Source organism: Micropterus salmoides, unplaced genomic scaffold (assembly GCF_014851395.1).
Source record: "Micropterus salmoides isolate LMB-PRFRI ecotype aquatic unplaced genomic scaffold, ASM1485139v1 Ms_hic_scaffold_4, whole genome shotgun sequence".
Classification (NCBI taxonomy): domain Eukaryota; kingdom Metazoa; phylum Chordata; class Actinopteri; order Centrarchiformes; family Centrarchidae; genus Micropterus; species Micropterus salmoides.
Window position 1 is genome coordinate 40,030,959 of NW_024043372.1, and position 23,319 is coordinate 40,054,277.

General features: G+C 41.4%; 1 protein-coding gene across 2 annotated transcripts in view; it reads left to right on the forward strand.

The window, feature by feature from the left end:
• The first annotated feature begins 11,348 nt into the window (after positions 1–11,348).
• The window catches only part of optc (opticin), a 34,853-nt gene continuing 22,882 nt past the window's right edge, over positions 11,349–23,319 (forward strand). The window contains exon 1 of one of the 2 annotated variants that reach the window (XM_038697937.1): positions 11,349–11,507. In XM_038697937.1, the coding sequence (XP_038553865.1) occupies positions 11,463–11,507 (45 nt within the window). In that variant the 5' untranslated portion in view covers positions 11,349–11,462. The remainder of the gene's footprint in view (positions 11,508–23,319) is intronic. The other variant, XM_038697936.1, reaches the window with a different exon arrangement.

Sequence of the window (23,319 nt, forward strand, 5' to 3'; positions counted from 1 at the left end):
GATGGCTGTGTAGAAGTGGATCAGCAGCTCCTTAGGCAGGTTGAGCTTCCTGAGCTGACGCAGGAAGTACATCCTCTGCTGGGCTTTCTTGATGATAGTGTCAGTGTTGGGCTCCCACTTCAGGTCCTGGGATATAGTGGAACCCAGGAACCTGAAGGATTCCACAGCAGACACAGGGCTATTGAGTATGGTGATGGGAGGCAGAGTGGGGGGGCTCCTCCTGAAGTCCACGGTCATCTCCACAGTTTTGAGCATGTTAAGCACCAGGTTGTTCTGACCGCACCAGAGAGCCAGCTGATCAACCTCCCGTCTGTAGGCCGACTCGTCAGCGTCCCAAATGAGGCCGATGACCGTTGTGTCGTCAGCGAACTTCAGGAGTTTGACAGATGGGTCTCCTGAGGTGCAGTCGTTGGTGCAGAGGGAGAAGAGCAATGGGGAGAGCACACACCCCTGGGCAGCACCAGTGCTGATAGTCTGGGTGCTGGATGTGATGTTCCCCAGCCTCACCTGCTGACTCCTGTCAGTCAGGAACTCTGTGATCCACTGACAGGTGGAGGCTGGCACAGTGAGCTGGGTGAGTTTGGTGCTGAGGATGTCCGGGATGATGGTGTTGAACGCCGAGCTGAAGTCCACGAACAGGATCCTAGCATATGTCCCTGGATAGTCGAGGTGTTGCAGGATGTGATGCAGACCCATCATTCACTGACCTGTTAGCCCTGTAGGCAAACTGCAGCAGGTCCAGCAGGGGCCTGTAATGTCCTTCAGGTGGGCCAACACCAGTCTTTCAATGGACTTCATGACTACAGATGTCAGGGCGACGGGACTGTAGTCATTTAGTCCAGAGATGGAGGGCTTTTTTGGGACTGGGATGACTGTGGAGCGTTTGAAGCTGGAGGGAACTTCACACAGCTCCAGTTATTTGTTGAAGATCTGAGTGAAGATGGGGGCCATCTGGTCCGCACAGATTTCCAGGCACAATGGTGAGACACCGTGAGGTCCAGGAGCCTTCCTGATCTTCTGCCTTTGGAAGAGGTGGCTTACGTCCTCTTCACAGATCTTGAGTGCAGGTGAGAGGTCAGAGGGGGAAGGTGACCGTTTGAAGATGGCGTTAAAGTCGGGGAGAGGTGTGACTCTGGGCTTTTCAAACCTACAGTAGAAACCATTAAGCTCATCTGCCAGTCGTTGAGTACCAGCAGTGTTGGGGGATGGTCTCTTGTAGTTTGTGAGTGTCCGTAGGCTTCTCCACACTGACGCAGGGTCGTTGGCTGCAAAGCTGTTATTTAGCTTTTCAGCATAGCACCTCTTTACAGCGTTAATTAACAAAAACACAAAAAGCACTACGGAGCATAATCCCGAGGCGGCCGTCTGCGGCGCCACCTTGGATGGTAGTCACAGTACTATTCAAATTTGTTCAAATCAGCAATTCAGTTTAGCGCAAGCATTTCAAAAATCCTTTAAACATTGCACATCTATCAAAACTTTGTACTATTCAACTTGTTTCAAGACAGCAGTGCAGGTTAGTGTCAGCTTTTCAACAAAACCTTCCACATTTTGCATACATTTCTACTATTCAACTTTTTTCAAGCCAGCAATTCAGTTTAGCGCAAGCTCTTCAGCAGACAGCATTCACACTGCAGTTTCTTCAGGAATTGCTTTTCTAGTTATTGGTGTGAATGCTGTACGCATTCACAACATATGTTCTTCTACTGTTTCGGAAGTCTTTATTTTTCTTGTTCCGCTCGTTGTTTTGCAACCTAACTAGTTCCACAGTTTTCAACGTAGAAACGTCATTCAAAGCTTAAAATATTCATCTCAATTAGGAATAGATTGCTTGTATTCAGAATTTTGATAACCTTCACACTTTTCTAGATAATCAAGGTTTTCCAGGATTTTTTCCCCATTCAAGTGAATGGATGGAATGTTCAAAATGTCCCCATTTTCACACTTTTTCAAGGTTTTTCAACTGTTAACTACTCATTTATACTTTCATTCAAAAACAAAAAGTTTCCACATCTTTCATTCTTTCTTCATATTATTCAACTTTCAAATCCTATTCAAACTCTTCAATCTATTCAAATTTCTTTGAAACTTTGTTATAATGAAAAAAAAAAAATCATTCAAACTCACTGATCTTCAACCTCTTCCCACCAATTCATACATTCACGTAGAAACGCCATTCCACCTTTAAAACGTTGACAAACCTTTGGACTCTATGTGAATTCAACTTTTTCACATCTCTTGTACTTTTTACACAATGTCAAGTTTCGTGTCGTTTTCAGCCTGTTTTCTGAATTTATAATGGGAGAGGATGGAGTGGAATGTTGGGAGTTAGAGTGAGGGGACCAACCGACACAGTGGGAATTCACTTCAAAATCGTCTTAAAATTGTATCTTCAGCTCGTTGTATCTCCCACAGCTTTCACTCTACATGCATAATGTTTTCACAAGTTGTAGGAAAACTCGTTCTGCTGCTGATGTGTAACTTTGAAAGCAATCGGACTTTCACAGCTGGTACAGTTGGCTTGAGAGTGAGAGGAGTCCCACTCAACTGCTGCATAGACTCCCATACTAAAAAAGTGCTGCAGTTTCAAGAAAGAGGCAGAAAGATTGACATTTGTATACTGCTGCTGTGAAGCCATTTTTGACAGTAGACACACAAATCTCGAACATCATCTTCATGAGGATCGTATCTCTCTAACAATATGTTTACTTTGGCACTGCGAGTTATGGTCTGTTCAGTAGGAGCAGGAGAAGCAGAGCTGTGCTTCAGGGTAAAACTCAATGAGATCAGCTGTCTAAACCTGTCAGACAACTTTTAACATTGCCATGGCAACCTTAAGATTGCAGGCTCAGCACACAGCTGATCGAGATGATGTAATGTAGACAACTCAGTAAACATGGCCCTTCACTACATCCTCCAGCTCCTGGGCTCTCCAGGAGACTACACCTCCTGATGTGGACTCTGCTGCTCTGCTGCATGACAAGTTCTCTTAGCTGAGCATGCCTGCAGGTGTATCACAGACTTACTGTCCAGCAGCAAGCGGCACGTGAAGCTGGGAAAACATGTTTCTGACTCCAGGACCGTCAGCACAGGTTTTCTTCAAGGTTCTTTCCCCTCTGCTCTCCTCCAACAGCTGCACCTCCAGTCACCAATCTCCTAAAGTGTGCAGAGGATACCACCCTCACTGGGCTCATCTCTTGTGGGGATAAGTCTGCCCACAGGTGGGAGATTGACCCATCTGGGGTCCTGGAGCAGCCAGATCAATCTGGACCTCAATGCTCTGAAGACAGTGGAGATGGGCGGGTATTCCAGGTTGAGGCCTTCCGCACCCATCCCCATCAATCTGTGCAACACCACGCTCAACACTGCACATTAAAGCCAGCAATGCAGTGTAGCGTCAGCTTTTTGACAATCCTTAAAACCTTCCACATCTTTCATACATTTGTATTATTCAAAGTTGTTCAAGACAGCAATTCAGTGTAGCGTCAGCTTTTTGACAATCCTTAAAACCTTCCACATCTTTCATACATTTGTACTATTCAAAGTTGTTCAAGACAGCAATTCAGTTTAGCGTCAGCTTTTCAACAAAACATTCCAAAACCTTTCACACATTTGTACTATTCGACTTTATTCAAGCCAGTTTAGCGCAAGCCCTTCAGCAGACAGCATTCACACCGCAGTTTCTTCAGAAATTGCTTGAAACTGTGATGATATTTACAGAAGCCCAACAGTTCCCACCAAGAGCAGCACTAGGCGACAGAGGCAAGGAAAAACTTCCTTTTAAGAGGCAGAAACCTCGAGCAGAACCATGGCTCAGGGTGGGCAGCCATCTGCCTCGACCGGTTGGGGGTGAAGGAGAGAGAAGGAGAGAGAGAGAGAGAGAGAGAGAGAGAGAGAGGGCAGGAGAGGAACAGAGAGAAAAAGAGAGGGAAGGAAGGAGAGAGAGGGGAGGGAGGCAGCCTACACAATATACACACACAGAGGTACAGACAGTAAAGGTGATGTTGCTATAGACTAAATGAAAAATGGTACAGATATTTATAATAGTGTTAATGATAATAATCGTAATGTTAATGATTATAATAACAATAATAACAATAGGACTAGTAACAATAGTCGTTGCAGCAGAGGGTGTCGAGCGGGAACACGGGGGCAGCAGGTGACCCGCAGCCACAGATCCAGACTCCACAGCTCCAGAGCCAGAAAACCTGCAGGAAGTGATAGGAGGAGAGAGGAGAGAGACGAGAAAGCACAAGACTACCGGAAAGGGGAGAAGTTGTGTTAGTAACATGCAATAATGGGATGAGGTTGCATACAGAGGGAGAGAAAGTAGAGGAGAGAGGAGCTCAGTGCATCATGGGAAATCCCCCGGCAGTCTAGGCCTATAGCAGCATAACTAAGGGATGGTTCAGGACTCACCTGAGCCAGCCCTAACTATAAGCTTTATCAAAGAGGAAAGTCTTAAGCCTACTCTTAAATGTGGAGATGGTGTCTGCCTCCTGAACCCAAACTGGAACCTGGTTCCACAGGAGAGGAGCTTGATAGCTGAACGCTCTGGCTCCTAGTCTACTTTTGGAGACTCTAGGAACCACAAGTAACCCTGCATTCGTACCTCTGTGTGTATATTGTGTAGGCTGCCTCCCTCCCCTCTCTCTCTCCTTACATCCCTCTCTCTCTCTCTCTCTCTCTTTCTCTCTCTCTCTCTCTCTCTCTCTCTCACCCCAACCGGTCGAGGCAGATGGCCGCCCACCCTGAGCCATGGTTCTGCTCGAGGTTTCTGCCTCTTAAAAGGAAGTTTTTCCTTGCCTCTGTCGCCTAGTGCTTGCTCTTGGTGGGAACTGTTGGGCTTCTGTAAATATCATCACAGAGTACGGTCTAGACCTGCTCTTTTATGAAAAGCGCTGTGAGATAACTGTTGTTGTGATTTGGCGCTATATAAATAAAATTGAATTGAACTGAATTGAATTCTGGGAGCGCAGTGCTCTGGTGGGGTAGTAAGGTACTATGAGTTCTTTAAGATAAGATGGTGCCTGACCATTAAGAGCTTTGTAGGTAAGAAGAATGATTTTAAATTCTATTCTGGATGTTACTGGAAGCCAATGCAAAGAAGCTAAAACAGGAGAAATGTTTAAGCAAATACACTTTTTGTATCAACAAAGCCTCAAATTGTGTCTTTCTATGCAGGGTGACTGGTGGCTCAATAGGTTAAGCAAAAGTCTCTGAAGAGGCACAGCAGCAGTGATAATTGGTATCAACTTTAAACACCTGTATGGTGTTTGAACTTAATGATAACAAAAAACTAAAGATGTCTTCTAACTTAAAACACCAACATGGAAGTTGAAAAGCTCTTTTTTAAGCAAATGCACTTTACCATCAACAAATGATCACATTGTGGCTTCATCAACTGTGTCCATCTATAGCTTGCTTGACTAGAGCGCTGTTTTCCCAGGTATCTCTTTTCATTCAGACCCACGTTCGAATCCCACCACCGGCAGCATTGATAAATGCTTTCAACTTCAAACACCTGTGTGGAGACCGTTTTGCAGTGGTCGGTTTTAAATGTGTATGTTGGTTAGTCTTTCTAAATGCAGTAATTTTATACATGGAATGAGATTTATAAGACGTTTTCTGTGTCTTCATGTTATTTTGCAACACTGGACTACATGTCACAGAAAATATAAGCACAATCAAAACAGTGCTCTGCCACGCATTTGTGGTCATAGATTTCCCTCTATTGATGCTTTGAAGTATAACATGCATTCAGTTCCCACTGACTTGCTGTGGTGTTTTGAAATTTGTATCTTAGTCTTTCTAAATGCAATCAATGTTTAGCTGGATATCAATGTTTCCCTAAAATAGTTGATAGCTCTATATATTTTATTCGACAACAGTGGACTGGACCTCAAATAAATCAGCGCTGGACGGGCCCTCACACGTGAAGCGTCACAGGTAGTGTTGCTCTGAAGTGTCACACGATTTACACACTCCGCACTTTAACAAACTCATCATAGAGAATTAGTCCATGCGACTTTCCAGAAATTTTCGCTGTGCAGTCTTATCCCATCAATGATCACATGTTGTACAAATGGTGAGTTTTGGTCTACCGGGGCAGTCCGTGGCGTGGAATTGCAATGATTTGCCACGAAACAAGAAGTTGTTACAACTTAAGTGTACATGCTCACATCTGTACCAAACTTTATGTGACTGATAATGGCCCCACCACCCACACATCTACATGCCAAAATTCTAGTAGTAATTATAGTCATAGCGCCACCTACTGGCAACAGGAAGTAAGCCTTGTGTGACGTCCATTATGCAATTAAAATTAATTTTCTTAAAATGATGTACTGGGACATAACGTATCATTACTGGGTGCTCCTTTGCACCTCATAGAGGACACAGGAAGTGACCTTTAAGTATTTTGTGCAGCGTCCAAAGTGCGTGACACTTCAGAGGAACACTACCTATTACACTTCACGTGTAAGGGCCCGTCCACCGCTGATTTCTGCTTTAATATTTAACTGAATTAGTCTGTGGCATGTGATTCTTTTACCTGTAGGTAACGCTAAAGGATTTTAAATTGCTGATGGAGCAGTACTTTGCAGCAGCAGCGGTAGCAGTCACAGCTGACAGCTGACAGCTCTCACATGTATTTACTTTAGTAAATACCCATTCTAGTTATTATTTGTTGTCTGTGAGCTGGAATGAGCTAGAAACATGAACCTTGGGGGAATAATTGCTTGTGATTCCATAGAAATATGAACTCAATCGGCCACATGGTGGCGCAGTAAATAAGGCTTAAAAATGCAAACTTTGAAAGGCCATGCACCTCATGCCGTAAGTCCGATTAACTTGAAATTTCTAACAAAGGTGCAGCTCAATGTGCTCTACCAAAAAAGTCTCTAGGACCACTAAGGTCTGTCTATAAAGGTTTCCCGACTTTAGGAGTTTTTTGAAAAATTTTTGACATCTCCTCCTAGACCAGAGGTCACTAATAGGCGGACCGCGGTCCGGATCTGGACCCAGCAGCTGTCCTCTCCGGACTGCCGACCTACAGCTGATTTATTATTGAGGCTACCTCGTGACCTACGTGACAGAGCATTTCTATTTTACCCCGCAAAGCTTCAAAACCAGAATATCTCATAGATCTCCAATGCTAGCTGGCAGGACAAACTGGAGCTCACGTTTCTCATTGAACAAGAGAAAGTAGGAGTGGTAGCTCTGTAAGAGGGAATGAAAGAGAAGAGGGGGCATTAAAGCTGTTCATTTGTTAAGATATGTTGAGTGTAAATTATAAAATTGGTTAAGACTACACTTCATCACTTCAATCTACACTTTTTATTTAATGTTTTCTAAAAATCAGACACTTTATTTTACTTAAATTTAGAATTATTTATTAGAATAGTGATTATTTATTATCCCTCCAGTTTGATGTGAAAACTGACAGTGAATATTCTTGAAATATTATTTGATTTGACAGTCTGTTGTTGACTAAAAACATATGTTGATACAACTATACGTTATGGTACTGAATGATAACGCAAGTTAGTTGTTTTGATGTTCCGGATCTTTGCTTTGGGAAATTTTCTGTAACTGGACCTCTTGGAATTCTAATTGAATACCCCTGTCCTAGACCATAGCTCCGATTGCCACCAAAGTTTTAGTGAATCATCATTGGATCAAGCCTATTAAAAGTTGTATAAAGCATATTGATATCTCTATTACTTTTCAAGATATTGACCAATGAACTTTGAAAGGAGCGTGGCTCTGGACATAAATGAACATAAATCAGCAACATTTCTGTGGTACGTGTATCATGTCCAGGCGTACAAAAAAGCCTCTTGGAGCCATTGCCTAAACCCAACAGGAAGTCGGCCATTTTGGATTTATTGGTCATTTTTGCCGAATTACACACTCCATACTTTAACGAACTCCTCCTAGGGATTTAGTCCGATTGACTTCAAATTTTCACTGTGCAGTCTAAATCTATTGACGATTAAAAGATGTAGAAACGATGAGTTTCGTGCAACGGTGTGCTCGTGGTGTGGCGTCCAAAATTTGCATATTCGCCATGAAAGAGGAAGTTGTTTTAACTTCAGTGTACATTCTCACATCAGGTACATGTGAAAATTATTGTCCCACGGGTCCTTTAAAAAGTTTTAAATAAATAATCGGGAATTTGAGGCCTTAAATTTGGCAAAATTTGGCTGGAAGTCACGAACGTGACGCACTGTTAGCCTGTAGGTCTGCTGTTTTTGGCAATGGAGCGTGAAGAAGCATAAACTGAGCTTAAAAGTTAAAACAGTCAGTTAACAGACACAATACAGCTCACTCCTCCTAGAAATGCTTCTGTGCTGTTTGATGCCTGCTGTTATGCACTAAGCAGCAGGAACAATAATTGGACAGACAGACGTACAGACAAACCCTATTCTAACCGTAGCCCATGCTGTCAAAGTCAAACTCTCTTCATTAAAGATTTAGATTTCTTGGCAGGAAATATATATACACCAGGACGGAGCCACCGGCCAGCCACTGGATTCCTGGAGGAAAGGCTGCGGAACGTCAGGAAGCGGCTGAGATCAGAGCACGGCACAGACACCAACACAAACGCCAGATGATGGTGCTCTTGCAAGGGCTCTCATACCAGGTAATTATTAAACTGAAAAATTATTTGATGAAGCAACGTGAAGAAACGATGAGTTTTCGTGCAACGGTGTGCTCGTGGTGTGGCATCCAAAATTAGCATATTCGCCATGAAAGATGAAGTTGTTTTAACTTCAGTGTACATTCTCACATCTGCACCATACTTTACGTGCTTTGATAACAGTCCTGCCTCGAACACATCTACAGTACATGTTCAGTTATAGTCGGAGTGTCCTAAGTCCTATGTAGCGCCACAAAGGGGACACAGGACTTGATGATTAACATGTTTGTGCAGTGTCCGAAGCCCGTGGCAGATTCACAGCCACACTGGCAGAGCTCCAGTATCTGCAACGCGTCCGCCTCACACCTCGACGCGCTACACGTGCGAGGGCCCGCCCAACGCTGCTTGCAGCTTTATATTTTTTTCCTTTTTCTTTTTTCAGCAAAGTAAGTATTTTTGGCGGCCTAAACATGCTCAAGAAACACCAAACTTTGCACACATGTCAGAAGTGGCGAAAAAATTTGTTTTTTTGGGTCCTGCACATGGGCGTGGCAAAATGGCTCGCTTGCGCCACCTACAAAATTGGCCCTAGGCCACGTTCAACCTACATGCACGAAATATTTTGGGGACATGTAATCATATCAAGACGGACAAAAAAGCCTCAAGGACCCATACCCTTAACCCAACAGGAAGTCCGCCATTTTGAATTGAAAGTGCAATTTTATCCCATTTTATGCAATTTACATTCATACTTTAACAAACTCCTAGCATGTACTAGTCAGATCAACTTCAAATTTTTGCTGTGCACTCTAAACCCATTGACGATTAAAAGTTGTAGAAACGGTGAGTTTTAGTGGAACAGCGTGCCCGTGGTGTGGCGTCCAAAATCGATGATTCGCCACAAAACAGGAAGCTGTACTTTAGTGTACATACATCAGTACCAAATTTGACATGGATAATAACAGTCCCGCCCCGGAAAACATCCATATGCCAATATTCAGTTATAGTCATAGCGCCAAGTGCTCTATAGCGCCACTGAAGGGACACAGGAAGTGACATTTAACACCTTGTGCAGCGTCCAAAGCGTTGTAAGTTGACTGTACATGCTCAGATCTGTACCAAATTTTAGACGTTTGATAAGAGTCCCACCCTGAACACATGTACATGCCAACACTCACTCATAGTCATAGAGCCACCTGCTGGCAACAGGAAGTGACATTTAACGAAGCAGTCCCTGTGGCACCTTCCAACTACATGTGTGAAACTTCTGTGGCACATGTATCATGTCCAGATGTACCAAAAAGCCTCTTGGAGCAATGTTAGCACTGTTGCCTCACAGCAAGAAGGTTGCGGTTTCAAATCCCGGTTGCCCCGGCCTTTCTGTGTGGAGTTTGCATGTTCTCCCTGTGTCTCCCACCGTCCAAAGACATACTGACTAGGTTAATTGGTGACCCTAAATTGTCCTTAGGTGTGAGCATGAGTGGTTGTTTGTCTATGTGTGGCCCTGCAATGGACTGGCAACCTGTCCAGGGTGTACCCTGCCTTTCGCCCAATGTCAGCTGGTATTGGCTCCAGCCCCCCGTGATAAGGATAAGCAGTTGACGATGGATGGGATTGTCATTTTTAGCGAATAACAAGCTCCTCCTAGAGAATTAGTCCGATCGACTTCAAATTTACTCTGTCTAGTCTGATCCCATTGATGATTAAAAGTTGTATGGTATGTTTTTGTGGAACAGTGTGCCTGTGGTGTGATGTCCAAAATTGATGATTTACCATGAAACAGGAAGTTGTTGTAACTTCAGTGCATGTTGGCTATATCTACTTCAAAACTATCTCAGAAAACATTTTAACTTTACATAGTGTTACCGCTCAGAGCTATATATGCAGAGCTGCCAGGTCTGTGTGTTTTCTGCAGAAAGTGGGCTGTTATAATAAAGAGTGAGAGAGCAAGACATGGGGGATACCTGACCTGGTGTTCTGCTCGCTAACTGCAGCTCTGGTAGTATTAGTAGAAGCATCTACATACAACCTACATTCAGTACTGTTGAATGCATCCTGCGTAGACACAGTCGAATTGCATAAGCTGCTGCTGCTAACAAGCTGCACATGCTACGCCTCCTGTGCAGACACGGAGTAACGCCATCCTCACCCCTCCTTGTTTTCATAATCAGGAGCTGAGCTGTATTTGATGGGTTGTTAAAGATATTTGAGACTGCTGTTCATCACTCCAGTAAAGGTTCACAAAGAATCTAGTCTCTTGTCTATAATATATGTGTATGTGGATTTCATTTGGAGCAGGCAGTGTTATTTACACAGACGCTCTGCTTTCATTGCAGAAGTTCACCGGTTAAACTAATACACTTTACATTGTGCACTTCAGAGATAAAAGTGATTAGTGAAAAGTGTAATTCACCACTGAGGATTAAAACACATGGGGTGAGCTTGGAGGACATTTGTGGAGGTGAGGGTGTATTGGCTGCTAAATATAACTGCTTTCTCTTTTGGATCATTTACACATTTACACATCTCTTAGAGTCTTTGGTCTATATGGTTAGGGCGGTGATTCTGGCCTGTATGTGTGTGTGTGTGTGTGTGTGTGTGTGTGTCTTGAAGGGGGTGACAGCTGAGTACACGTTGACTGAAATGACCTGCACAACCCCCCCCCTCTCGGCCGTGTCATTACCCTTCTCTCCCCGCATAATGACGCATTGTCTACAAGCCATTCGGAGGCCAAGTGAACAGCAGGGGCCTGCAGGGACTCTCCAGTCTGAGCACCTAGGGCACAAAGCAGCAAAGAAAAGCAACAGGATTAGAAGACATGAGGGTTGTGGAGTCTTTAGGAGGGTACAGCGCAAACAAAGCAGTAAGTTCTCATGTCATTTTGTTTCCTGACATTAGTCATGTTTCGTCTAGTCACTTCATAAAACAATGACAGTAATGAACCTTTGTAGTTTCTGAGTAAATATGCTGTTTCTGGATGAAAACAAGAGACTGCAGGTTTATTCTGTTTTATTTCAGATATTTCTCTCAATTGCAGAGGCTGGTTTAATCACTGCTGGAATTCTTAATTCTTCCTGTGTGCAAACAGCTTACAGTTGAGTTGTTTAAAATTAAGAAGGGCTCTGTTTTCATAGACTATACTTTAATGACAGAGTACAACTGTGTATGCATGTTGTAGTTCAGTGTAACTTAAAATTGTATGTAAAACTGTTTATCTGCAGTTCTAGTCTGTAGGGTAAGGGTCAGTCCTCCTGTTGGCTACCATTCAGTCATAATGCAGCTGTTATGGACCTGTGTGATCTAATCAGGAGCATGGGAATCATTTATCTGTTTATGACATAATGATATAACCAACAGTATAGCCACAACTCCCTTGTCAAACCCAGGACTAACAGCCAACACTCACACAGCCCTGTTAGCTTTCAAAGCAAACATTCCTTTAGCATTCTGACCAAACAGCTAATAATACTCCTTTGGCGCACTAATAAGGGAAGGGATCCAGACAGGGCTATCCAAACTCTTAAGCAATCTCAGAAGGTAAACAGTTGTTTCAAAGGGCCCATATAACTTATCATAGATTGTCATCACTGAGGCCCTATCCACACTACTTAGTTTTTGTTTAAAAACAGAATTTTAAAACAAATACGATCTCCCTCCACATCAGCGTTTTAGCTGTTTTAGAGTTTATCTTTGTCTTCGAAGGATCAGCAGCATTTTGAAACTCCGTTTTAGGTCTTCGTTTAAGCCGTTTTAGTCTGGACAGGAGGTGCAAACATAGCAAAAGGTCTGTTTTAAAATGAAAACACAGTAGTGTGGATGGGCCCTAACACTAAGTTAGAGAGCAATAGTTCATGATTTCTACCTCTGAAGACAAAGAAGAATGAATCCATCACCACCAGTACAGTACAGTACTTTTTTCAGTCACGGCACCCTTTAAAAGTATACAAAACTTGAGTCAACCCAGTCTAAAATGTATTAAATAAATCTATCATCTGCATCCCTCTGATGGCCAACACACACACATACACACAGAAAAATGATGGGTTAAAAATAACCCAACTTGGGTTGTTTTAAAACCCAATCGCTGGATCAATATTGCACCAGACCAGCAGTAGTTAATTTGACCCAGCAAGATGGGTTGGTCATTTTTAACCCAACAGATGAGTTAAATATTCTACCCAAATGCTGGGTCAAATAAATTACAATTCTGGGTTGATTCGCATATTTGTTATATAGTGTACCCAAATGCTGGGTAAAATTAACCCATATGCCAGATTAATTCTAACACATTACAGTACAATTTAAGAAAATAAATTGCAATAGAATACCCATAACTATAAAATTGTTAAACTACAAACCTAGAACAGAATACATGCTAGATTTATGCATATGTTATACTATAAACACTTAAACAATACAAAAACAAAACAACATAATGGAATCTTTGAAAAAAATTATTATATTACATTAATTAATATCAACAATATAGTGGAACTGGTGCAGTTCATATCACTCAGGTAGGAAAACATTCAGAGGAAAACAACAATGAACTGGCTGAACATTCAACAGGCCAACAGTCAACAGTGAACAAATTCAAATTCCTATTAAAAAGCTGCTATTTAAGAGCCATTAGCTCTAATTGCAAGCAAGTATTCTACCTTGAATAAACTTCCATTTTAGACTCCCCTCCTGGCATTTCATATATTACAGTCTGTATGAATTCCCACACATGTTCACACTTGTGTATTTAATGTCAAAGACAAAGAATGCCTTGAAGCAGACATCAATGGCCTAAAGCAGTGCTTCTTGTTCCAAGGCCTGTCCAGCTATTATGACGAAGGCCTGAAATGCACTCTGATCATTTTCCAGCGTCAGGATGTGGGGGTATGGTTTGCATGCCTTGGCCTCATGGAGGTACCCCACCATGTTTATTCCAGGCTAAAAAAGAAACAATACAAGAGAGCAAGTGAGAGAGTGTGAATGAATAAGGACCAAATGTCTACCGACTATGCGTTGTAAGCTTGTAGAACGGCTATTCCGAATACTGTCAGGCTATATTTGATGCCTGTCCCCAAAAATATAGTAAAACAAACCTGGATATGCATGTGTGCATGCACACATTCTTGAACTCGGATACGTTGATAAAATGAATAAAGTTTCCCCTTTAGATGTGCTTGAGGACTTACAGGTTTATGGTCGGTAAAGGCCAAGCTGCATTCCTGACTGGTGCGGAGAACCACTTTGTCACCGCGGCCACGGCCAACTTTGTAAGTTGTAGGTAGAAGCAAGGCTGGGAGCTGCCTCAGGGCGAGTTCCCCAACACCATCTGTAGGAGGACATAGGTGTCAATACGATGTGGAATAGCATACCTGTGATTTTGTCATTCAATATCCAACTAAAATAAAACCCATGCTAACTGTTAGGTGCAGTTAATTCCCGCCCTGCAGCTGGTTAGTTTGTAGTTTAGTTAATCCTCCTATTATTGGACCGGAAGGCGGCAGAGATCTAAGTATTTAAAAAAGTACCGGAGTACAGTCACTACATTTCTGTGGCAGTAAACATGTCACACACACCCTTAACTAACCGTGCTATATTCTGAGTTGTACAAGATATTTAAGGCTGACAATGTTAAGATGACAACAGCAGAGCTGCGCACGCACACACACACCCCACAGCCTCAGAGTCACTAGCTCAGCTAAAACATCGCGGTACCACAGAAACGTTCACAAAGGGCTATTAATGTGCTTAAGAGTGGACTTGTCTGTTAGCAGCATGAGTACATGGAGACTCTGATTATAGCTGACCATGGCTTGTTTTGCTTGCATTTTTTCTTGCTGTCACCAGTCTGTTAACGCCTCCCTATGGAAGCGGAGGGTAATGGCGATCTGGTAATGCAAGTCAAATTTGCCAAATCAATTCTGATTTACTGAGTGACTTGCTCATAAATCTTGTTCAATTCAATTCATTCAATCTGTCAATTACATCAATTAATAACTACATTTAACTCATCGCATAATTCAATGCATAATCAGCCAAAGTCCTCAAATTTATGCGGGGGTGCATTTTTTCAAATACGCCGAACTTTTGCTGCATAAATTGCTGATTTCTGCGCAAAATATGCGGGGCTTGCATAATTTCATAATCCCCGCAATTTGATCGCATAAAATTGCATAAAATTCCCAGATTTATTTAACTCTATTCCTATGATGATATCACTCACTATTCTCAGAGCTCATGTTGTTTTTCACTGTGTAAAATGTTCGAGAAGGCACCACTGCCCAACCACATAAGAACCCTAAAAACCCAGCGAAAACCTTGCATTTACAAGATCTGCAGACAAGAATATATTACCTGGTGTTAATCCATCCAGGGGCAATGTCAGCTACCCCTCCTGTCTTGCCAGGTACAGGATCTTCTCAGCATAAATGGGTAGCCAAGTTTCAAACAACTTTGATGCAGCATCCCCATGCAGGACAAGAAAGTCCTGTGCAATCTATAAAATGGAAAACACATTTTTGAAACCAATTCAATGTGGCACACTAATAAAAGGTTATAAACAATGCATCCTCATATGTAAGAGTATATTCCCCTATACCTACCATGCCTTTGGTCATTAGGCGAGGGAACTCTTCGAGGATCTGATTGATGGTCCAATTGTTGTCCCTAATCCACTTGGCCCTGTAGACTGCCGTGTTCTGCATGTAGGTCTCTATTTGGCTGAAGGGCTGAGAATAGTTTCTCAACCATTCTTTAAGCTATGACGTTTGTCTGATATGGTACATTATGTAAAAAAGACAAGAACAAGAAAGTTGTCAGTCACTGAAATATGGATGTATCCAGTGGCTGGCTGGTGGCTCCGTCCTGGGGTATACATATTTCCTGCCAAGAAATCTAAATCTTTAATGAATAGAGTTTGACTTTGACAGCATGGGCTACGGTTAGAATAGGGTTTAACTGTACGTCTGTCTGTCCTTAGAGAAGTAGATCAATTATTGTTCCTGCTGCTTAGTGCATAACAGCAGGCATCAAACAACACAGAAGCATTTCTAGGAGGAGTGAGCTGTATTGTGTCTGTTAACTGTTTTAGCTTTTAAGCTCAGTTTATGCTTCTTCACGCTCCATTGCCAAAAACAGCAGACCTACAGGCTAACAGTGCGTCGCGGTCGTGACTTCCAGCCAAATTTTGCCAAATTTAAGGCCTCAAATTCCCGATTATTTATTTAAAACGTTTTAAAGGACCTGCGGGACAATAATTTTCACATGTACGAACCCTAGTGTGTATTCTTTAGTGAGGATTCGCCAGAAACAGGAGATCTACATTGGAAATCTAGCAAAAAAAGAAGGGGGCCTGGTATTGAGCCCTCGGCTGATTCCAGTTAACTAAAGAAAGTTTAAATTGAAAATCGCATTGGATGGCAACATTAAAAATCACCTGAATCAGTTTGAGGATCATGACAACCCAAATAAATATCTCAATGACATTTTTCAAAAAACACTCACTGCCACTGCTTGATGAGTCTTTCAAACAGGCAAATGACTGAACCAAACACGATGCCAGTGCCTTTTTGATATCTGATGTAGGACTGTAAAACAGAAAAAACACATCACACAGGTAAAAAGTGAAAACTAGATTTAAATGGATAGTTTGGATTGTAGGACATAAAGATGTATGAAATACTTACAATTAATATAGGCAATGTGAAGGGATTAATTTATAACCAGAGTCTTGTGTTCAAAGTTTTGATTTGGTTATGATCCATATCAAGTACTTCCAGTGAGTTGGCTGGAACAGATACATTTAAAAAACCTTACTCCACAAAAAACTAATTGTAGTTGTATTGTTGACTTATTTCTTCTATAAAACGACTGTGTCCGTTTATAAATGCAGGGAGTTTTGTTGAGTACACGTAAAATAACCAAGTCAAAATTCAAGACACAGGACTTGGGTTATTAATGAATACCTTTGCATCGGCTATATTGACGGTAAGCATTTCATACATCTTTCTTTATGTCCTATAATTCAAACTAACCCTTTAAAGTAATTCTGAAAATGTGTAGTATCCCAAAAAAATAGCTGTAGCAGTTGGAAAAGTCTGTTAGTTCTTCCTAGCAAATCTAGGTCAATGTCAGACCTCAAAGTAATGCCCTGTTTTATCTTAAGTGAAATGAAAATAAACTACATGTTAATTTACTTTTCAAATAACAAAAAAAATAAATAAAGTACTTCTCTCCAAGGTATGACACCAAGATTAGGACGAGGACACGTCTCTGACTGGTTGTGATGACATTATCTTGTAGTGAACAACGATGTGGATTTGTGCATTTTTGTATTGAATAAATTTGGAACTACTCCAAATTCCTTTTTCTCTCCCACAGAGGAGCAGGGGGTCAAAGTTGCTTTCTCTAAGTGCTATCCGACCATAAAACTGGCACCCTTTTGATTCCGAAGCTGATAACGCGGGGCCTGACTGTTAAACTGACAAAGGAACACAACCCAGCTATTAGCATTTCCCTGAACAGCCTATCAAAACTGTTGTTGCTATCTGTTGTTGATATTAGTGCTGAAAAGAAGTTACTTGTAGTGTTTTTATTTTCAGCAAGACACTCCTTCATCTAATTCAATTCAATTCAATTTTATTTATATAGCGCCAAATCACAACAACAGTTATCTCACAGCGCTTTTCATAAAAGAGCAGGTCTAGACCGTACTCTGTGATGATCTAATATAATCAATGCTTGTTCATAATACTTTCCTACAAAATTCCTTTAGAAATGATGACAAAGGAATGTTTTACTCTTAACTGCCGGCTTGAATTTAAGGATGAATCAACAAAAATTCCCCGGTTCCTAAGGAGAGACGATCTTGGATTAATCCAAGCTTTCCTCATGTAACCTGAGCTCCCCCAAGTGGAAGAAATAAGTATTACATGCCCTCATTGGAAATGCCGTTAAATATATAAATATCCTGACCAATAATGTGACAATTGTTTCCTGTTACCAAATGCCTAGAACAGTACAACCGTTCGACCATTGAGGTTCGATTGTGGAAAATACTTGATTATAATACGTGCAAATAGATTTCTTTTCTTTTAAACATTAAGTTTAGAAAGGCAGTCCCTTTGTGTCTAAATTTTGGCTTTGATTAATTGCCCAGCCTAGTGTTGAGTAAACAAAGTGACACCCAAGTCTTAAAGTGGAACTTACAAATTGTGGAATGATGTGTATTGTCTGTATCAGCTGATTTACTGGTACCACAGCTGCTGCTTGTTCCTCCATGGGGTGTGACATCAGAGATTGTAGGTGGGATAGCAGGCACAACAGCAGGTTCAACCTATGCAGAAAATCCAGGTCAATATAACAGTGGCAGCCAACTAGAATAGCTTGCTAAGCATCAGTAATGTAAACTCCTGGATGGATAGTGAACAAGGTGACAGATGGGGTGGGGGTCAAGATATAAAACTGTGCATGTCTTTACATTAGACTAGTGGACTCAGAAGACTGCATACAGTATGCATGGCGTGACAGATGTGTACTGGCTGGCATTCTCACAGAATGTATACTGTAGCAAACTCTGGGCGGTATACGAGGCTAACTAACTGCTCTGCCAAGCGTAGCTGCCCCTCTTGGTGTTGCGTTTAGGAAGCACGTATGGGGACCCGGGTTCGAGACCAGTGGGGTGCACTCCCCGGCATTCGTTACAATACATTTGGAAACAGAGTGCACATGTTTTCAGACACAGAACTGCTCAGAAATTCTGTACCCAAGTGCCCTGTTTTTAGGTGTAAAACGTGACACGTTCCTTTCGTGGACCATGCAGGTGTCTATAAAAAAGTGACTTCTAAAACATAATTGTGACTAAGACTGTATATGGAGCAGATAGACATTAAGTGATTAAACCAAAAAATACTTACAGTACAACTTATAACATCCCAGTAGTCATTTCAAGAACATCCCAGTAGTTTGGTAATGTCATCCCATCCCAGAAGTAGTTCCAGTAGTTCTTCCCATCCCATTAATCCAATACTGATCATCCTCAAGCAATGGGAACTTTACACAGCATGTATGGCTAAAAACTAAACTAATATGGTCGGACAATGTCAAGCTAGGCCCTTTCAACATTTATAAACCTGTCAAAATACTATTTACTAGTGTCACACCTGGTGGCAGTCAGCTGATTATTATTAAAAAAGTCTATAGCGCAGGGAAATGTATAAACTGTCATTATCCTCTCTGTGCAACTTGACTGCATGGATGGGATGGTGATCAAGCAGCTCTCCCACATCTACAGCAGTGGGAATCACACTGTATGCAAATAAATGCCTATCAAACTACTGTGTTTCCTACTTCTTTACAACAAGCTTTATTGTTGGTGTATGTGATGTTTGCTCCAGTAGTAAAACTGATTGTATGACACCAAACTGAGGCTCTCCATATGGATCATAGGACAGGAATATGGTGCCTTCTCTATATTCAGTTCCCTTAAATGTAACCCAGGCTGGCACATACAATTCACTAAAAAGATGAATACCTTCTAGACCACTTTGGATCTCTTTAAATCCCTCAATGTTGGCCATAAATATATTGTACCTGGACCAACGTCTGTATTGTAAGAAAAGATGAACTCCATGCACAAATGTAGGAGGAGTAGAAGTTCCCAATGCTTGCTATCCATAGGGATAAGGTCACCTATCATTGTCGGCAGTAACCTAAGTACCCACATAGCAGTGACATTTGGCCCAGATTTGGCTTAAAACTGGCACTGCTCGCACTGAATCGGCAATGGCATAAGGCATATGAACCGAACATGGCAGACAATGGCACCGCCTTTAAGGCGGCAAACAAAATATAGGCCAGTTGTTGAGTGTTGTATTTGGACCAGTTGTCAAATTAGAAATGTGGGCCACAGATGTATGACCAGTCTTGTCCCACAGTTTAATTTCAGATATTTTTGAGTAAGGGGTTAATAATTATTTAAATGCATATTTCAATAACTTGTATTTGTAAAGAAACAAATAAAAAAAATTAGGGCCATGTTGAGTTTTCTTTTTCTGTTTTTAAAATACAAAATCTAGGCACCTCCTCCACTATTTTTGTACCTTGCCAGTAAAAAGAAAAAAGAAAAAAACGTTTTAAGATTTATTTATTTTTTGTTTAGAATTAATTCAAATAATGTCATGATCCTGTAGGGATTTAGCGCCATTCAAGCCGTCTTGAAATGGTGATCTTCTGAAAAGGAAAAATTAATGGGAATTTTAATTCTGAAACAAGGCCCGCAAAATAGTGGGCGTTAACGTTCTGATGTCCATCCATCCATCCATCTTCATCGGCTTATCCGGGGTCGGGGGCAGCAGCTCCAGCAGGGGACCCCAAACTTCTCTTTCCCGAGCCACATTAACCAGCTCTGGCTGGGGGATCCCAAGGCGTTCCCAGGCCAGTGTGGAGATATAATCTCTCCACCTAGTCCTGGGTCTTCCCCGAGGCCTCCTCCCTGATGTCAATCAATTGAATTTATCAACGTATCCACTCAATGTAGGCTGCGTAATGCAGTGGACTGCAGCATCACTGGAATGAGCCAATGGTCGAGGCTACTGAGAAAAAAGAGAGAGTGCTGAATCACTGCACTCACGGTCTAGTTTGTGGAACAGCAAGTTGCCCAGCGCACTATGGCAACAAACCAGCAAAGAAGTGGTAAGTGAGAAACAATCATTTGATGTTTATGAAAACGTTACTGTTTTAGTCAGTACATTTGCTGTTAGCTCACAAAGACAACGTTCTATCGGGAGAGGTCGGGAGTCTAGCTTGAATGTTACTGTAAGGATGGGGCTAGGCTAGGTATAAGCTAACGTTAGCTAGCTAGCTAGCTAGCTAATCGTTATAGGCTATTAAAAAGCTGCTATTTTGGAGTAAGCTGGTGAAAAGAATGCTATTTTAGGTTAACCTATTTTGCTATTAAATTTAGATGACATTAGAGAACGGTATTATTTCCATCTAAGTGACATATGCCATGATATAGATTAGCTAACGTTAACTTAATGTAGTTTTGAAAAGTAACAGCAGGATTTTTGATTTTAGCGGCATTTGGAGATGCGCATGCAACCATCACGCCATGGCCGTGCAGCTCTCTTTAAATTTCAAACACACAGGAAAAAAACTTTACGTTTTATAAGATTATCTATATCAGTGCAGTGTCACTAATCTTGAAATAATTTTGAAATTGCTAGTTTTGGCTGGCTGTGGCTCAGGAGATAGAGTGGGTTACCTGTTAATCAGAAGGTCAGCGGTTCAATCCTAGGCTGCATGTCAAAGACTAGAAAGGTGCTATACAAATACGGAGCATTTACATTTAGTTGTCTTCAGCTCAAGTAGTTCATATGTCACCTGTTCTGCTCTACTGCGTGTGTAAGGTTGACTAATACACACAGACATGGAGCCCCCTCAGTGGCCCATCCCCAACCTGGGGAAACACGGCATTGCTGTCTTTAAAATTAATACTATTGGATTACTATTTCTTATTTCATGGACTATTTGGGATTTTGGGTAAATGCATTATTATTTAAAAAAAAATAAGAATTCAATTTTAAAAGTTCAATAAATGCAGGATGTTTCCTAAGTCAGTAATTGTTTTAAATAATTGTGATCTCAATATTTACCAGAATAATTGTGATTATGATTTTTGCCACAATCTATCACCCTAATGTAATCTATATTTAATTGCAAAATAGCTTAGCTCTTGTCATTGATATTTCATTCTCATTTTAATCTAAATAAATATATGTAACGTTAAATAAACAATTTTGTAATTTGGTATATTCTTCTTTGTCTGTTTCAGGATGAAGGACAATAGTTTGAGGAAAGTCACGGTATAAAAAGGCTTGGATGTACAATGATAGGGGCAATGCACAAAGAAGGGCATTAAAGACTGTGAACTGATTGGAAATGAGCTGGATAGGGGAGGGATTTGTGGATGCCAATTTAGAGTTAGGTGTTTATGTTGATGATTCAGAAGAATCTGAGATACTATTTAGTGATGACGAAAGTGATCAGGGTCTTCATGCTGAGGATAAGGAAGTATATGAAGAGACTGTAGCTTCTGTTGAGGATCTGCCTGATCTTGGAGAACAGTACAGTCATAGTGATGGTGATCTAGGGAGCTCTCTGGCAGATTGGGCAGTTGAATTTGGTATTTCTGTAATAGCTCTGTCAACGCTTCCCAGCATTCTCAAAATCTACCATCCCTCTCTGCCAAAGGATGGACGAACATTTTGTGTTTATAGTCTGTTTACAGTTTACAACATGTGTTTACAGTCTGGTTCAAAAAATGGTTTTAGTGCATATCGCTAATTTTGCCCTTTGTGACAATTGTGAGGAGGGTGAATTTTTTTATAACTCACCTGTTTAAATTATATTAAGCCTTCTGTTTAAATTATATTAAGCCTTCTGTTTAAATTATATTAAGCCTTAAAGTTCTGCATTATTAGGGGTGTGGCCGCTTTGATTGACAGGCGCCTTTAGCCGCTGCCACTGCTAGCACTCGGTCCGCCGTCTGTTAGCCTCGCTCAGCTACACGGAGTTGAGGCTCAGCCTGTCTGAGCCTTTTGGACATTTCTACATGCAGATACCCAACACATTCTCATCTCAATGCGTCATAACTGACGCTTTCAGACAGCGTGACAAAGCATCCGTATGAAACGCCCCCGTTTCCTACGTTGCAGCAACACAAGGGAGGCTATAAGTCTGCTGCGTCTCACACAGACGCGTCAAATAACTACGCTTTGTCACTCTTTTTCAAAGGGGGGAGCAGCTGCGGAGTTCCCCAGAGGAAAAATCTTTTGCTCAGAATAGTCTTTTCTTTAACTCCTGAGAAAACACTAAGGATGAGATGAAGAGAGATTGAGGTTTTGAGACTTGGGTAAGACAAATGGATACTGAAATGAGATTACAATAGGATAAGTGAAAGTAACAGATGAGATCTCATCGTTGTATGTTTGAGTTCATTAATGTCTTGCTTATTGCTCCTAAAAAGCTGTTGGGAGCTCTGGGGATATGTTTGTATCACATCACTGTCTGTGCTTGGACAACCGTGCTGGAGGCCCTGAGCTGGATTTGAACCTCTGCTGTTTAAAGGGTGGCAATACTGCCACTGCGCCATCCAGCTAAAATTAACAGTGAAGGACTGATTGTCTTTAAATAGAGTGCAATTTTCCTTTACTTAAAAGAGGAGAAATATCATGTCCACAATTAAAGTCAAGTAAAAGATATAAAAGTATTCCATAGTGAATGTACCTAAGTATCAAAAGTAAAAGTGCTCATTCTGTATGACAGATACATGTTGTATCTCAGTTCTTGCGTGCATTCGGTCCATAATGAATTAATCCCTAATCATCATGTCAAAGTATTGGGTGTTCTAGTTATGCTGGCTGTGACTACCTTAACCAATTGGAAAACATTTGAAAGTGCATTACTTTCAATGTCAAAATTAATTTTATTTTTCTCACTAACTTGTAACAGATAATTAACAATAAATACAATAAGGATTTAAAATGAAGGGGAGTAAAAGTACAAATCCCCATAAAAAGAAAATACTCAACCTCAACATTTGACGTAAGTAAAGTACTTGAGTAAAATAACCCCTAAGTGGGGTCACTAAGACAAAACTGAGAAATATCTTGGAGCTT